Genomic DNA, 17,831 nt, shown 5'->3' on the forward strand with positions numbered 1-17,831 from the left:
CCCCCTCCCTGTCTCTGTAACCCCCTCCAGTCCCTCCAGCCCCTCCCTATCTCTGTAACCCCCTCCAGCCCCTACACCCTCTCCCTATCTCTGTAACCCCCTCCAGCCCCTACACCCCCTCCCTATCTCTGTAACCCCCTCCAGCCCCTACACCCCCTCCCTATCTCTGTAACTCCCTCCAGCCCCTACACCCCCCTCCCTATCTCTGTAACCCCCTCCAGACCCTACACCCTCCCTATCTCTGTAACCCCCTCCAGTCCCTCCCCATCTCTGTAACCCCCTCCAGTCCCTCCACCCCCTCCCCATCTCTGTAACCCCCTCCAGTCCCTCCCCCCCCTCCCTATCTCTGTAACCCCCTCCAGCCCCTACACCCCCTCCCTATCTCTGTAACCCCCTCCAGTCCCTCCCCCCCCTCCCTATCTCTGTAACCCCCTCCAGCCCCTACACCCCCTCCCTGTCTCTGTAACTCCCTCCAATTCCAGACCTTTGAAACTTCCGTGATTCCTGATGCTCTCGTCTGGATTTCTGTTCTGACACTTCTCTGCTGTTTTCCGTCTCCCTGACGTTGTTCTCCTTATAAACTGAGCCCTTTGACTGAAAACTGCCCATTTATCTGCCCTGTGGGATCTGTGACTGATTTTCCTGTGACTTCACTCCTTGCAATGTCTCCCTTAGTGAGCGGTGCTCAAGTAATGCTGTCTCTCACTGAGAGTCTTGTCCCTTTCTGTCAGATGCCCCTCGGAACATGAAGGTGTCGATCTCTCCATCGGACAGTGCGATACACGAAGGTGACAACATCACCCTGAGCTGCACCAGCGACAGCAACCCCCCAACCAGCTGGTACAAGTGGGTACGGAGCCGGGGGAAGATGACTGTGACTCTTTCGACATTCAGTGGATATCTGACCTTGTACAGAATCACTCACAAACAGGAGGGTGTGTACTCCTGTGAGGCGGGAAACACGGTCGGTGCCAACAGGTCGGAGGGTCGCAGGATAGAGGTTGTGCGTAAGTAAGGAGCCCTGATATTAGAAACGAAAATCGCTTCTCAATAATCGCTCTAGACAAATTCAGGAAAACAAAGTTTTATTAACAAGTCAAGTCTGCAGAGTCGGGCACCCTTGAAGAAAAGGCGCGCTGAGGCTTACAAAGTCTCCCATTATATATAGCACAAGTCCCTCCTCTCCTTGGCTCCAACAAGCCATGAGGTTCACATTCTTAAAAACATCATTATTTTTATCACAAAGTCTGCAACAAAAGGCTCCAGAGTCTCCAAAGTTTGTTGTTTTTCTCACCCTGTAGTCTTATCAGTCAAAGGCTTTAATCTGAAACAGATGTCTCTCGAGTCGTTCCCCCATCCTGGAGTCTTATCAGCCAAGGACTCATCCTTCTCTGCTGTGTGAATGGCTTCATTAATCAAGAGCCTGCTTGTTTTTACTATCGCTCACAAATTGTCAGCATTCTGCACAATTTAAACTATTCTACTTTTGAGTATATAAAATGGTTGTTAGAAAAGAAACAAAAGTTTTGTCTTTTATTATAGATCAGTCTGTGGTCCAGGCACATCTTAAAGTTTAAACCGAAATTACCTCTCACACCTGATAATAACCTCTGACCCTCTGCCCTCACCCTGAGTGTTCAGTACAGCCTCTCTCTGTGTTAACATTGCTTTACTCCCAGGGAAGTATGGTTTCCCTGTCTGTTATTCTCACTGAAAGCCCCCCACTCTCAACATCCTGGGGGTTACCATTGACCAGAAACCCACCAGGACCCACCACATCAACCCAGCGGCTCCAAGAGCAGGTCAGAGGCTGGGAATCCTGCAGCGAGTAACTCCCCTCCTGACTCCCCCCAAAGCCTGTCCCACCATCGACAAGGCCCAAGGCAGGAGGGTGAGGGAATACTCCCCACTTGCTCCTGGGTGGGGGCAGCTCCAACAACACTCGAGAAGCTCGACACCATCCAGGGACAAAGCAGCCCCCACACCCACAAACATCCCCTCCCCCTCCCTCCCCCCCACCGACCCTCAGTAACAGCAGTGTGTACCATCCCCTCCCTCCCCCCACTGACCCTCAGTAACAGCAGTGTGTACCATCCCCTCCCTCCACCCACCGACCCTCAGTAACAGCAGTGTGTACCATCCCCTCCCTCCCCCCACTGACCCTCAGTAACAGCAGTGTGTACCATCCCCTCCCTCCCCCCACCGACCCTCAGTAACAGCAGTGTGTACCATCCCCTCCCTCCCCCCACCGACGCTCAGTAACAGCAGTGTGTACCATCCCCTCACTCCCCCCCCACCGACCCTCAGTGACAGCAGTGTGTACCATCCCCTCCCCCCCCCACCGACGCTCAGTAACAGCAGTGTGTACCATCCCCTCCCTCCCCCACCGACCCTCAGTAACAGCAGTGTGTACCATCCCCTCCCTCCCCCCCACCGACCCTCAGTGACAGCAGTGTGTACCATCCCCACCCTCCCCCACCGACCCTCAGTAACAGCAGTGTGTACCATCCCCACCCTCCCCCCCCACCGACCCTCAGTAACAGCAGTGTGTACCATCCCCTCCCCCCCCCACCGACCCTCAGTAACAGCAGTGTGTACCATCCCCTCCCTCCCCCCCACCGACCCTCAGTAACAGCAGTGTGTACCATCCCCTCCCTCCCCCCCACCGACGCTCAGTAACAGCAGTGTGTACCATCCCCACCCTCCCCCCCCACCGACCCTCAGTAACAGCAGTGTGTACCATCCCCTCCCCCCCCCACCGACCCTCAGTAACAGCAGTGTGTACCATCCCCTCCCTCCCCCCCACCGACCCTCAGTAACAGCAGTGTGTACCATCCCCTCCATCTCTCCCCACCGACGCTCAGTAACAGCAGTGTGTACCATCCCCTCCCTCCCCCCCCCCCCCCCAAGTGTGTACCAGCTACAAGATGTGCTGCAGAAACTCACCAAAGACCCTCAGGCAGCACCTTCCAAACCCACGGCCACTTCCATCCAGAAGGACAAGGGGCAGCAGGTACATGGGAACACCCCCTCTCCCCCCCCCCCCGCAAGTTCCCCTCCGAGCCCCTCACCATCCCGACTTGGAAATCTATCGGCCGTTCCCTCCTGGGTCAGAATCCTGGGATTCCCTCCCTCAGGGACATTGTGAGTCTCAGGTGTACAGGTGTTGGGAGGTCATGTTGCAGCTGTCCAAGACATTGGTTTGGCCACTTTTGGAATATTGTGTCCAATCCTGATCTCCCTGCTACAGGAAGGACATTGCACAACTTTAAGTGCTGCAGAAAACATTTCCAAGGAAGTTGGGAGGGTTTGAGCTACAGGGAGAGGCTGAACAGGCTGGGGCTGTTTTCCCTGGAGCGTCGGAGGCTGAGGGGTGACCTGATAGAGGTTTATAAAATCATGAGGGGCATGGATAGGGTAAATAGACAAGGTCTTTTCCCCCTGGGGTGGGGGAGTCCAGAACTAGAGGGGCATAGGTTTAGGGTGAGAGCGGAAAGATATAAAAGGGACCTAAGGGGCAACTTTTTCACCCAGAGGGTGGTACGTGTGTGGAATGAGCTGCCAGAGGAAGTGGTGGAGGCCGGTACAATGACAGCATTTAAAAGGCATCTGGATGGGGACATGGATAGGAAGGATTTGGAGGGATATGGGCGGAAAATGTGTTGCTGGAAAAGCGCAGCAGGTCAGGCAGCATCCAAGGAGCAGGAGAATCGACGTTTCGGACGTGAGCTCTTCTTCAGGAATCTTCAGGATTCCTGAAGAAGGGCTCACGCGCAAAACGTCGATTCTCCTGCTCCTTGGATGCTGCCTGACCTGCTGCGCTTTTCCAGCAACACATTTTCAGCTCTGATCTCCAGCATCTGCAGTCCTCACTTTCCCCTTTGGAGGGATATGGGCCAAGTGCTGGCAAATGGGTCTATATTAGTTTCGGATATCTGGGTCAGCATGGACGGGTTGGGCCGAAGGGTCTGTTTCCATGCTGTACATCTCTTGGTCTCGATGAGACTTGCATTCCCCTGGATATTTGCATGCTCAGCTTTAGGACGGTCACTAGTGTAAGTAAAGGTGGCCCTGGTACTGACCCCCCATGGCTTTCCCGTTGTTACAGGCTGCCATTCTGAAAATCTCCCTCTTATCCCAACTCCCTGTCTTCTGTTTGCTCATCAATCCTCTCTCCACGCTCATATACCACCTCCACTACCATCGGCCCTGGTCTTATTAAACAGCCTGATAGAGTCACTGGGTCATGCAGCACAGAAACAGACCCTTCAGCCCATCCAATCCATGCTGACCCTATTCCTCAAACTAAACTAGTCCTCCCCCTGCCTGCTCCTGGCCCATCTCCCTCCAACCCTTTCCTGTTTATCCAAATCCCTTTTAAACGTTGTAACTGTCCCCCCCCCCCCCCTTCCACAGGAAGGTCATTCCACACACGGATCACCCTCTCGGGAAAACAGTTGCCCCTCATGTCTTTGTTAAATCTCACCTTAAAAAGATGCCCCCCACAACCAGGTCTTGAAGTCCTCCACCCTGCCTCCCATGAGCCCCACACCGTTACAAAAATGCAATATACTACATCCACACCTTCCCCTTTATCTATTCTGCGTGTTCCCTCCTCAGAGAATTCCTGTAAATTTCTCACACAACACCACGTTATAGTCCAACCGGTTTAATTGGAAGCACACGAGCTTTCGGAACGCCTGACAACCACCTGATGAGGGAGCGTCGCTCCGAAAGCTAGTGTGCTTCCAATTAAACCGGTTGGACTATAACCTGGTGTTGTGTGATTTTTAACTTTGTAAGCCCCAGTCCAACACCGGCATCTCCGAATCATGTAAATTTTCTCAGGCATGATCCACCCCTTCATGGTGTCATTCCAACTTTTCTTTATCATACCATTTCTTTCTCAATGCTCTGTATTCATGATGTGTAGGTGTCGGTGTTGGAATGGGCTGGACAAAGTTAAAAAAATTATGCAACACCAGGTTAGGCCATTTGACATTTTTTAAAAAATTCCTACTTTGGAAATAGAACCAGTCTGACTCTAACCTCACTCCTTTAATGCATTGTCAGAGCTGAGATGTCACTTTTTTTAATACAAAACCTTAAGTTATCTTGGAGAAGTAGATTTGAAAGAAGTTCTGGGATTTATATATTAATCAATTGAAACCTGTATCCTCATTCTAAGTGATTAAAGAGTTGACAGCAGTCTCGGTTTGTCCAATATATCACATCAGTTGTGTGACACTTTGATCTTTTATTATAAATTCTGTGTCCCACTACCTGATGAAGGACTGGCGCTCTGACAGCTAATGCTTTCAAATAAACCTGCTGGGCTCTAACCTGGGGTTTGTGGGATTTCTAACCTAATCCCTTGTTTTGAACATTTTTCCAATGACAGATGTTCAGCTAATGCACCAAGAGGTGTGCCTGTTTTTCCATTGCGTTCTTTTAGATAAATAAAGGTGTTGCATTAGTAGTTTCCCAATCCTCTGGGTATTCTCCAGAATTTGAGGAATCCTGGAAGAGTACTACTAGTTCCTCCGTTATCCCTGTAGCTGCTTCCTTTCATATCCAGGGATGCATCCCATCAGAGTCAGGGGATTTGCAGTCATAGAGTCGTAGAGCTGTACAGCATGGAAACAGACCCTTCGGCCCAACTCGTCCATGCTAACCCAGATATCCTCAATTAATGGGAGGGGGGGGTCTCGGTGGCTTAGTGGTTAGCACAAGCTGCCTCACAGCACCAGGGTCCTGGGTTCGATTCCCAACTGTCTGGGTGGGGTTTGCACGTTCTCCCCGTGTCTGCGTGGGTTTCCTCCGGATGCTCCGGTTTCCTCCCACAGACCAAAGATGTGCAGGTTAGGGTGGATTGGCCATGGGAAATTGTCCCATAGTGCCCAGGGATGTGCAGGTTAGGGTGGGTTGGCCATGGGAAATTGTCCCATAGTGTCCAGGGATGTGCAGGTTAGGGTGGATTGGCCATGGGAAATTGTCCCATAGTGCCCAGGGATGTGCAGGTTAGGGTGGATTGGCCGTGGGAAATTATCCCATAGTGCCCAGGGATGTGCAGGTTAGGGTGGATTGGCCATGGGAAACTGTCCCATAGTGCCCAGGGATGTGCAGGTTAGGGTGGATTGGCCATGGGAAATTGTCCCATAGTGCCCAGGGATGTGCAGGTTAGGGTGGATTGGCCATGGGAAACTGTCCCATAGTGTCCAGGGATGTGCAGGTTAGGGTGGATTGGCCATGGGAAATTGTCCCATAGTGCCCAGGGATGTGCAGGTTAGGGTGGATTGGCCGTGGGAAATTATCCCATAGTGCCCAGGGATGTGCAGGTTAGGGTGGATTGGCCATGGGAAACTGTCCCATAGTGCCCAGGGATGTGCAGGTTAGGGTGGATTGGCCATGGGAAATTGTCCCATAGTGCCCAGGGATGGGTAGGTTAGGGTGGATTGGCCATGGGAAATTGTCCCATAGTGCCCAGGGATGTGCAGGTTAGGGTGGATTGGCCATGGGAAATTGTCCCATAGTGCCCAGGGATGTGCAGGTTAGGGTGGATTGGCCATGGGAAATTGTCCCATAGAGCCCAGGGATGTGCAGGTTAGGGTGGATTGGCCATGGGAAATTGTCCCATAGTGTCCAGGGATGTGCAGGTTAGGGTGGATTGGCCATGGGAAATTGTCCCATAGTGCCCAGGGATGGGTAGGTTAGGGTGGATTGGCCATGGGAAATTGTCCCATAGTGCCCAGGGATGTGCAGGTGAGGGTGGATTGGCCATGGGAAATTGTCCCATAGTGCCCAGGGATGTGCAGGTTAGGGTGGATTGGCCATGGGACATTGTCCCATAGTGCCAAGGGATGGGTAGGTTAGGGTGGATTGGCCATGGGAAATTGTCCCATAGTGCCCAGGGATGTGCAGGTTAGGGTGGATTGGCCATGGGAAATTGCCCACAGTGTGATGTGCGTTAGTCAGGGGTAAATATAAGGTAGGGGAATGGGTTTGGGTGGGTTACTCTTCGGAGGGGCGGTGTGGACTGGTTGGGCCGAAGGACTTGTTGGAAGGACTTGTTGGGCCGAAGGACTTGTTGGACTTGTTGGGCCTGTTTCCACACTGTAGGGAATCTAACCTAATCCAGTCCCATTTGCCAGCACCCGGCCCATATCCCTCCAAACCCTTCCTATCCATATCCCCATCCAGGTGCCTTTTAAATGCGGTCATTGTACCAGCCTCCACCACTTCCTCTGGCAGCTCATTCCATACACGTACCACCCTCTGGGTGAAAACGTTGCCCCTTAGGTCCCTTTTATATCTTTCCCCTCTCACCCTAAACCTATGCCCCTCTAGTTCTGGACTCCCCCACCCTGGGGAAAAGACCTTGTTTATTTACCCTATCCATGCCCCTCATGATCTCTGTAAGGTCACCTCTCAGCCTACGACGCTCCAGGGAAACTCTACATTTCATACATTTCCTCCGGGGAAAATCATTCGTGACTTTTCACCCTGACCTTTGAGACTTCGATTATTTCAGAATTCGCGGGGGGTGGAGCGGGATAAGCTTATTATTCCTGGTAATCCCGGGGATTAGTAACCTGATCGGATGCATTGCTTGTCAGCTCCACGTTCCGGGATGCAATTGGACTGAACATCGACCTGAGACGAGAAAAGTCTTCCTTGAGGAAGGAGCAATTAACCAGCCGTTGAACGTACCACTGTCCAATCCTCCCACCCGTCATCTCGGGGCACTTAGCTACTGAGAGGGGGCCACAAACTGATGCATTGCCCTCAGCCCCCTTCATTCTGCCTGCGTTAGGGAAGGGTTTAAATTTGGTTCTGGAATGTGGCCCCCGCATTTAAGGCACCTGGAAAAACTCAGCGGGTCGGGCAGTGCCTGTGAAGAGAAATCTGAGTAAAGCCCTTCCTGTCCAGACTTGCGTTTATCGTCCCGTCCCTAGTTGCCCCCCTCGAGAAGGTGGGGGCTGAGCTGCCTCCTTGACCCGCTGCAGTCCATGTGCTGTAGGGTAGACCCACAATGTCCCTGAGGGAGGGAATCCCAGGATTCTGACCCAGGAAGGAACGGCCGATAGATTTCCAAGTCGGGATGGTGAGGGGCTCGGAGGGGGACTTGCAGGGGGGGGGGGGGGGGGGGGGGGGGGTGTTCCCATGTACCTGCTGCCCCTTGTCCTTCTGGATGGAAGTGGCCGTGGGTTTGGAAGGTGCTGCCTGAGGGTCTTTGGTGAGTTTCTGCAGCACATCTTGTAGCTGGTACACACTGGGGGGGGGGAGGGGGTGTTCCCATGTACCTGCTGCCCCTTGTCCTTCTGGATGGAAGTGGCCGTGGGTTTGGAAGGTGCTGCCTGAGGGTCTTTGGTGAGTTTCTGCAGCACATCTTGTAGCTGGTACACACTGGGGGGGGGGGGGGGGGGATGGTACACACTTCTGTTACTGAGGGTCGGTGGGGGGGGAGGGAGGGGATGGTACACACTGCTGTTACTGAGCGTCGGTGGGGGGGGGAGGGGATGGTACACACTGCTGTTACTGAGGGTCGGTGGGGGGGGAGGGGATGGTACACACTGCTGTTACTGAGGGTCGGTGGGGGAGGGAGGGGATGGTACACACTGCTGTTACTGAGGGTCGGTGGGGGAGGGAGGGGATGGTACACACTGCTGTTACTGAGCGTCGGTGGGGGGGGAGGGAGGGGATGGTACACACTGCTGTTACTGAGCGTCGGTGGGGGGGGAGGGAGGGGATGGTACACACTGCTGTTACTGAGCGTCGGTGGGGGGGGGGAGGGGATGGTACACACTGCTGTTACTGAGGGTCGGTGGGGGAGGGAGGGGATGGTACACACTGCTGTTACTGAGGGTCGGTGGGGGGAGGGAGGGGGGGATGGTACACACTGCTGTTACTGAGGGTCGGTGGGGGGGAGGGAGGGGATGGTACACACTGCTGTTACTGAGGGTCGGTGGGGGGGAGGGAGGGGATGGTACACACTGCTGTTACTGAGGGTCGGTGGGGGGGGAGGGAGGGGATGGTACACACTGCTGTTACTGAGGGTCGGTGGGGGGGAGGGAGGGGATGGTACACACTACTGTTACTGAGGGGCGGTGGGGGGAGGGAGGGGATGGTAGACACTGCTGTTACTGAGGGTCGGTGGGTGGAGGGAGGGAGGGGATGGGACACACTGGGGGGGGGGGAGGGAGGGGATGGTACACACTGCTGTTACTGAGGGTCGGTGGGGGGGAGGGAGGGGAGGTACACACTGCTGTTACTGAGGGTCGGTGGGGGAGGGAGGGGATGGTACACACTGCTGTTACTGAGGGTCGGTGGGGGGAGGGAGTGGATGGTACACACTGCTGTTACTGAGGGTCGGTGGGGGAGGGAGGGGATAGTACACTCTGCTGTTACTGAGGGTCGGTGGGGGGAGGGAGGTGATGGTACACACTGCTGTTACTGAGGGTCGGTGGGGGGGAGGGAGGGGATGGTACACACTGCTGTTACTGAGCGTCGGTGGGGAGAGATGGAGGGGATGGTACACACTGCTGTTACTGAGCGTCGGTGGGGGGAGGGAGGGGATGGTACACACTGCTGTTACTGAGGGTCGCTAGGGGGAGGGAGGGGATGGTACACACTGCTGTTACTGAGGGTCGGTGGGGGGGAGGGAGGGGATGGTACACACTGCTGTTACTGAGCGTCGGTGGGGGGAGGGAGGGGATGGTACACACTGCTGTTACTGAGGGTCGGTGGGGGGGGAGGGAGGGGATGGTACACACTGCTGTTACTGAGGGTCGGTGGGGGGGAGGGAGGGGATGGTACACACTGCTGTTACTGAGCGTCAGTGGGGGGGGGAGGGGATGGTACACACTGCTGTTACTGAGGGTCAGTGGGGGGGAGCGAGGGGATGGTACACACTGCTGTTACTGAGGGTCGGTGGGGGGAGGGAGGGGATGGTACACACTGCTGTTACTGAGGGTCAGTGGGGGGGAGGGAGGGGATGGTACACACTGCTGTTACTGAGTGTCGGTGGGGGGGGAGGGAGGGGATGGTAAACACTGCTGTGACTGAGCGTTGGTGGGGGGAGAGGGAGGGGATGGTACACACTGCTGTTACTGAGCGTCCGTGGGGGGGAGGGAGGGGATGGTACACACTGCTGTTACTGAGCGTCGGTGGGTGGGAGGGAGGGGATGGTACACACTGCTGTTACTGAGGGTCGGTGGGGGGAGGGAGGGGATGGTACACACTGCTGTTACTGAGCGTCAGTGGGGGGGGAGGGAGGGGATGGTCCACACTGCTGTTACTGAGTGTCGGTGGGGGGGGAGGGAGGGGATGGTACACACTGCTGTTACTGAGCGTTGGTGGAGGGGAGGGAGGGAGGGGATGTACACACTGCTGTTACTGAGCGTCCGTGGGGGGGAGGAGGGGATGGTACACACTGCTGTTACTGAGTGTCGGTGGGGGGGGGAGGGAGGGGATGGTACACACTGCTGTTACTGAGCGTCAGTGGGGGGAGGGAAAGGGATGGTACACACTTGCTGTTACTGAGGGTCGGTGGGGGGGAGGGAGGGGATGGTACACACTGCTGTTACTGAGGGTCGGTGGGGGAGGGAGGGGGATGGGTACACACTGCTGTTACTGAGGGTCGGTGGGGAGAGATGGAGGGGATGGTACACACTGCTGTTACTGAGCGTCGGTGGGGGGGGGGGGAGGGAGGGGATGGTACACACTGCTGTTACTGAGCGTCGGTGGGGGGAGGGAGGGATGGTACACACTGCTGTTACTGAGCGTCGGTGGGGAGAGATGGAGGGGATGGTACACACTGCTGTTACTGGAGGGTCGGTGGGGGAGGGAGGGGATGGTACACACTGCTGTTACCTGAGGGTTGGTGGGTGTGAGGGAGGGGATGGTACACACTGCTGTTACTGAGTGTCAGTGTGGGGGAGGGAGGGGATGGTACACACTGCTGTTACTGAGGGTCGGTGGGGTGAGGGAGGGGATGGTACACACTGCTGTTACTGAGGGTCGGTGGGGGGAGAGAGGGGATGGTACACACTGCTGTTACTGAGGGTCGGTGGGGGGAGTGAGGGGATGGTACACACTGCTGTTACTGAGGGTCGGTGGGGGGAGAGAGGGGATGGTACACACTGCTGTACTGAGGGTCGGTGGGGGAGGAGGGAAGGGATGGTACACACTGCTGTTACTGAGGGTCGGTGGGGAGAGGGAGGGGATGGTACACACTGCTGTTACTGAGGGTCGGTGGGGAGAGGGAGGGGATGGTACACACTGCTGTTACTGAGGGTCGGTGGGGAGAGGGAGGGGAATGGTACACACTGCTGTTACTGAGTGTCGGTGGGGGGAGGGAAGGGGATGTACACACTGCTGTTACTGAGGGTCGGTGGGGAGAGGGAGGGGATGGTACACACTGCTGTTACTGAGTGTCAGTGTGGGGGAGGGAGGGGATGGTAAACACTGCTGTTACTGAGCGTTGGTGGGGGGAGAGGGAGGGGATGGTACACACTGCTGTTACTGAGCGTCGGTGGGGGAAGGGAGGGGAAGGTACACACTGCTGTTACTGAGCATCAGTGGGGGAGGGAGGGAGGGGATGGTACACACTGCTGTTACTGAGCGTCAGTGGGGGGGAGGGAGGGGATGGTACACACTGCTGTTACTGAGGGTCGGGGGGGAGGGAGGGGATGGTACACACTGCTGTTACTGAGTGTCGGTGGGGGAGGGAGGGGATGGTAAACACTGCTGTTACTGAGCGTTGGTGGGGGGAGAGGGAGGGGATGGTACACACTGCTGTTACTGAGCGTCGGTGGGGGGGAGGGAGGGATGGTACACACTGCTGTTACTGAGCGTTGGTGGGGGGAGAGGGAGGGGATGGTACACACTGCTGTTACTGAGGGTCGGTGGGGGGACGGAGGGGGATGGTACACACTGCTGTTACTGAGGGTCGGTGGGGGGGGAGGGAGGGTATTGGTACACACTGCTTGTTACTGAGGGTCGGTGGGGGGGTGGGAGGGGATGGTACACACTGCTGTTACTGAGGGTCGGTGGGGGGAGGGAGGGGATGGTACACACTGCTGTTACTGAGGGTCGGTGGGGGGAGGGAGGGGATGGTACACACTGCTGTTACTGAGGGTCTGTGGGGGGAGGGAGGGGATGGTACACACTGTCTGTTACTGAGCGTCGGTGGGGGAGGGAGGGGATGGTACACACTGCTGTTACTGAGCGTCGGTGGGGGGTGGGAGGGACTGTTACTGAGGGTCGGTGGGGGGAGGGAGGGGATGGTACACACTGCTGTTACTGAGGGTCGGTGGGGGGGAGGGAGGGGATGGTACACACTGCTGTTACTGAGGGTCGGTGGGGGAGGGAGGGGATGGTACACACTGCTGTTACTGAGGGTCGGTGGTGGGGAGGGAGGGGATGGTACACACTGCTGTTACTGAGCGTCGGTGGGGGGGAGGGAGGGGATGGTACACACTGCTGTTACTGAGGGTCGGTGGGGGGAGGGAGGGGATGGTACACACTGCTGTTACTGAGCGTCGGTGGGGGGAGGGAGGGGATGGTACACACTGCTGTTACTGAGGGTCGGGGGTGGGGAGGGAGGGGATGGTACACACTGCTGTTACTGAGCGTCGGTGGGGGGGAGGGAGGGGATGGTACACACTGCTGTTACTGAGATTCGGTGGGGGGAGGGAGCGAGGCGATGTTTGTGGGTGTGGGGTCAATCCAGCGGGGGCTGCTTTGTCCCTGGATGGTGTCCATGGCAATCACAGATAGGGAAGAGACTGTAGCTTTCCCAGTGACACCATCATCTTCATCCTCAACGTTGTACTGTCATCAGTGAACATTCCCACTACTGACCTTCTGATGGAGGGAAGGTCATTGATGAAGCAGCTGAAGGGAGTTGTGTCAAGGACACTACCCTGAGGAACTCCTGCAGAGATGTCCTGGAGCTGAGATGACTGACCATCCAACAACCACAACCATCTTCCTGAGTGCCAGGTATGACTTGCACCAGCGTAGGGTTTGCCCCCCGATACCCATTGATACCAGTCTTGCCAGGGCTCTGTGATGCCACACTCGGTCGAATGCAGCCTTGATGCCAAGGGCTGTCCCGCTCCCCTGCCCTCGGGAATTCACCTCCTTTGTCCATGTTTGACCCAAGGCTGGAATGAGGTCAGGAGCCAAGGAGAATGAGATTTTAATTAGTGGCGATAATTTGTGATTAACTTTCTCCATCACAGGAAGCTCATTCAGACTCTTAATTGGAATTAGCATGGGACTACTGGGCTCCGTTATCACAGTGGTTTTGGTGATCGTGTGTTACAGAAGGTAAGCACTTTTAGATCACACCCTCAAATACAATACAGTGCAACATTTGAAAAGGTTTCTATCAAACCCCAGTTAGACCCACACTCGGAGCACTGTGCACAGTTCCAGTCTCCGTATCCCTCAGTCAGACCCACACTCGGAGCACTGTGCACAGTTCCAGTCTCCGTATCCCTCAGTTAGACCCACACTCGGAGCACCGTGCACAGTTCCAGTCTCTGTATCCCTCAGTTAGACCCACACTCGGAGCACTGTGCACCGTTCCAGTCTCCGTATCCCTCAGTTAGACCCACAATCGGAGCACCGTGCACAGTTCCAGTCTCCATATCCCTCACTTACACCCACACTTGGAGCACTGTGCACAGTTCCAGTCTCCGTATCCCTCAGTTAGACCCACACTCGGAGCACTGTACACAGTTCCAGTCTCTGTATCCCTCAGTCACACCCACACTCGGAGCACCGTGCACAGTTCCAGTCTCTTTATCCCTCAGTCAGACCCACACTCGGAGCACCGTGCACAGTTCCAGTCTCCGTATCCCTCAGTTATACCCACACTCGGAGCACCGTGCACAGCTCCAGTCTCTGTATCCCTCAGTCAGACCCACACTCGGAGCACTGTGCACAGTTCCAGTCTCCGTATCCCTCAGTCAGACCCACACTCGGAGCACTGTGCACAGTTCCAGTCTCCGTATCCCTCAGTCAGACCCACACTCGGAGCACTGTGCACAGTTCCAGTCTCTGTCTCCCTCAGTCAGACCCACACTCGGAGCACTGTGCACAGTTCCAGTCTCTGTATCCCTCAGTCAGACCCACACTCGGAGCACTGTGCACAGTTCCAGTCTCTGTATCCCTCAGGTAGACCCACACTCGGAGCACCGTGCACAGTTCCAGTCAACGTAGCCCTCAGTTAGACCAACACTCGGAGCACCGTGCACAGGTCTAGACTTCGTATCCCTCAGTTAGACCTACACTCGGAGCACTGTGCTCAGTTCCAGTCTCTGTATCCCTCAGTCAGACCCACACTCGGAGCACCGTGCACAGTTCCAGTCTCATTATCCCTCAGTCAGACCCACACTCGGAGCACTGTGCACAGTACCACTCTCTGTCTCCCTCAGTCAGACCCACACTCGGAGCACTGTGCACAGTTCCAGTCTCTGTGTCCCTCAGTTAGACCCACACTCGGAGCACCGTGCACAGTTCCAGTCTCCGTATCCCTCAGTTACACCCACACTCGGAGCACCGTGCACAGTTCCAGTCTCCGTATCCCTCAGTCAGACCCACACTCGGGGCACTGTGCACAATTACAGTCTCCGTATCCCTCAGTCAGACCCACACTCGGAGCACCGTGCACAGTTCCAGTCTCCATATCCCTCAGTCAGACCCACACTCGGAGCACCGTGCACAGTTCCAGTCTCTGTCTCCCTCAGTTAGACCCACACTCGGAGCACTGTGCACAGTTCCAGTCTCCGTATCCCTCAGTTAGACCCACACTCGGAGCACTGTGCACAGTTCCAGTCCCTGTCTCCCTGAGTCAGACCCACACTCGGTCCACTGTCCACGGTTCCAGTCTCCGTATCCCTCAGTTAGACCCACACTCGGAGAACCGTGCACACTTCCAGTCTCTGTCTCCCTCAGTTAGACCCACACTCGGACCACTGTGCACAGTTCCAGTCTCTGTCTCCCTCAGTTAGACCCACACTCGGAGCACTGTGCACAGTTCCAGTCTCCGTATCCCTCAGTCAGACCCACACTCGGAGCACTGTGCACAGTTCCAGTCTCCGTATCCCTCAGTTAGACCCACACTCGGAGCAACGTGCACAGTTCCAGTCTCTGTATCCCTCAGTCAGACCCACACTCGGAGCACTGTGCATAGTTCCAGTCTCTGTATCCCTCAGTCAGACCCACACTCGGAGCACCGTGCACAGTTCCAGGTCTGTATCCCTCGGTCAAACCCACACTCGGAGCACCTTGCACAGTTCCAGGTCTGTATCCCTCAGTCAGACCCACACTCGGAGCACCGTGCACAGTTCCAGGTCTGTATCCCTCAGTTAGACCCACACTCGGAGCACTGTGCACAGTTCCAGTCTCCGTATCCCTCAGTCAGACCCACACTCGGAGCACTGTGCACAGTTCCAGTCTCCGTATCCCTCAGTCAGACCCACACTCGGAGCACTGTGCACATTTCCAGTCTCTGTCTCCCTCATTCAGACCCACACTCGGAGCACTGTGCACAGTTCCAGTCTCCGTATCCCTCAGTCAGACCCACACTCGGAGCACCGTGCACAGTTCCAGTCTCTGTATCCCTCAGTTCGACCCACACTCGGAGCACTGTGCACAGTTCCAGTCTCCGTATCCGTCAGTCAGTCCCACACTCGGAGCACTGTGCACAGTTCCAGTCTCTGTATCCCTCAGTCAGACCCACACTCGGAGCACTGTGCACAGTTCCAATCTCTGTCTCCCTCAGTCAGACCCACACTCGGAGCACCGTGCACAGTTCCAGTCTCTGTCTCCCTCAGTCAGACCCACACTCGGAGCACCGTGCACAGTTCCACTCTCTGTATCCCTCAGTCAGTCCCACACTCGGAGCACCGTGCACAGTTCCACTCTCTGTATCCCTCAGTCAGATCCACACTCGGAGCACTGTGCACAGTTCCAGTCTCCGTATCCCTCAGTTAGACCCACACTCGGAGCACCGTGCACAGTTCCAGTCTTTGTATCCCTCAGTCAGACCCACACTCGGAGCACCGTGCACAGTTCCAGTCTCTATCTCTCTCAGTCAGACCCACACTCGGAGCACCGTGCACAGTTCCAGTCTCTGTATCCCTCAGTCAGACCCACACTCGGAGCACCGTGCACAGTTCCAGTCTCTATCTCTCTCAGTCAGACCCACACTCGGAGCACCGTGCACAGTTCCAGTCTCTGTATCCCTCAGTCAGACCCACACTCGGAGCACCGTGCACACTTCCAGTCTCTATCTCTCTCAGTCAGACCCACACTCGGAGCACTGTGCACAGTTCCAGTATCTATCTCTCTCAGTCAGACCCACACTCGGAGCACTGTGCACAGTTCCAGTCTCTGTATCCCTCAGTCAGACCCACACTCGGAGCACCGTGCACAGTTCCAGTCTCTATCTCTCTCAGTCAGACCCACACTCGGAGCACCGTGCACAGTTCCAGTCTCTATCTCTCTCAGTCAGACCCACACTCGGAGCACCGTGCACAGTTCCAGTCTCTATCTCTCTCAGTCAGACCCACACTCGGAGCACTGTACACAGTTCCTGTCTCCGTATCCCTCAGTCAGACCCACACTCGGAGCACCGTGCACAGTTCCAGTCTCCGTATCCCTCAGTTAGACCCACACTCGGAGCACCGTGCACAGTTCCAGTCTCCGTATCCCTCAGTCAGACCCACACTCGGAGCACCGTGCACAGTTCCAGTCTCCGTATCCCTCAGTCAGACCCACACTCGGAGCATTGTGCACAGTTCCAGTCTCTGTATCCCTCAGTCAGACCCACACTCGGAGCACCGTGCACAGTTCCAGTCTCCGTATCCCTCAGTCAGACCCACACTCGGAGCACTGTGCACAGTTCCAGTCTCTGTCTCCCTCAGTCAGACCCACACTCGGAGCACTGTGCACAGTTCCAGTCTCTGTATCCCTCAGTCAGACCCACACTCGGAACACCGTGCACAGTTCCAGTCTCCGTATCCCTCAGTCAGACCCACACTCGGAGCACCGTGCACAGTTCCAGTCTCCGTATCCCTCAGTTAGACCCACACTCGGAGCACCGTGCACAGTTCCAGTCTTTGTATCCCTCAGTCAGACCCACACTCGGAGCACCGTGCACAGTTCCAGTCTCTATCTCTCTCAGTCAGACCCACACTCGGAGCACCGTGCACAGTTCCAGTCTCCGTATCCCTCAGTCAGACCCACACTCGGAGCACCGTGCACAGTTCCAGTCTCTATCTCTCTCAGTCAGACCCACACTCGGAGCACCGTGCACAGTTCCAGTCTCTGTATCCCTCAGTCAGACCCACACTCGGAGCACCGTGCACAGTTCCAGTCTCTATCTCTCTCAGTCAGACCCACACTCGGAGCACTGTGCACAGTTCCAGTCTCTATCTCTCTCAGTCAGACCCACACTCGGAGCACTGTGCACAGTTCCAGTCTCTGTATCCCTCAGTCAAACCCACACTCGGAGCACCGTGCACAGTTCCAGTCTCTATCTCTCAGTCAGACCCACACTCGGAGCACCGTGCACAGTTCCAGTCTCCGTATCCCTCAGTCAGACCCACACTCGGAGCACTGTGCACAGTTCCAGTCTCCGTATTCCTCAGTCAGACCCACACTCGGAGCAATGTGCACAGTTCCAGTCTCCGTATCCCTCAGTCAGACCCACACTCGGAGCACCGTGCACAGTTCCAGTCTCCGTATCCCTCAGTCAGACCCACACTCGGAGCACCGTGCACAGTTCCAGTCTCCGTATCCCTCAGTCAGACCCA

The 17,831-nt window shown here is 55.9% G+C and overlaps 1 protein-coding gene across 1 annotated transcript in view; it reads left to right on the forward strand.

Moving 5' to 3' along the window:
* The window catches only part of LOC148139422 (B-cell receptor CD22-like), a 74,600-nt gene that overhangs the window by 42,014 nt on the left and 14,755 nt on the right, over nt 1-17,831 (forward strand). Inside the window, exons 12-13 of the mRNA XM_087980751.1 lie at nt 732-1,007; nt 13,248-13,335. Coding sequence (XP_087836877.1) covers nt 732-1,007; nt 13,248-13,335 — 364 coding nt within the window. The remainder of the gene's footprint in view (nt 1-731; nt 1,008-13,247; nt 13,336-17,831) is intronic.

Source organism: Chiloscyllium plagiosum, unplaced genomic scaffold (genome assembly GCF_037043375.1).
Source record: "Chiloscyllium plagiosum isolate Xiang-an unplaced genomic scaffold, Cpla_swu_hap1 HiC_scaffold_38, whole genome shotgun sequence".
Classification (NCBI taxonomy): Eukaryota; Metazoa; Chordata; class Chondrichthyes; order Orectolobiformes; family Hemiscylliidae; genus Chiloscyllium; species Chiloscyllium plagiosum.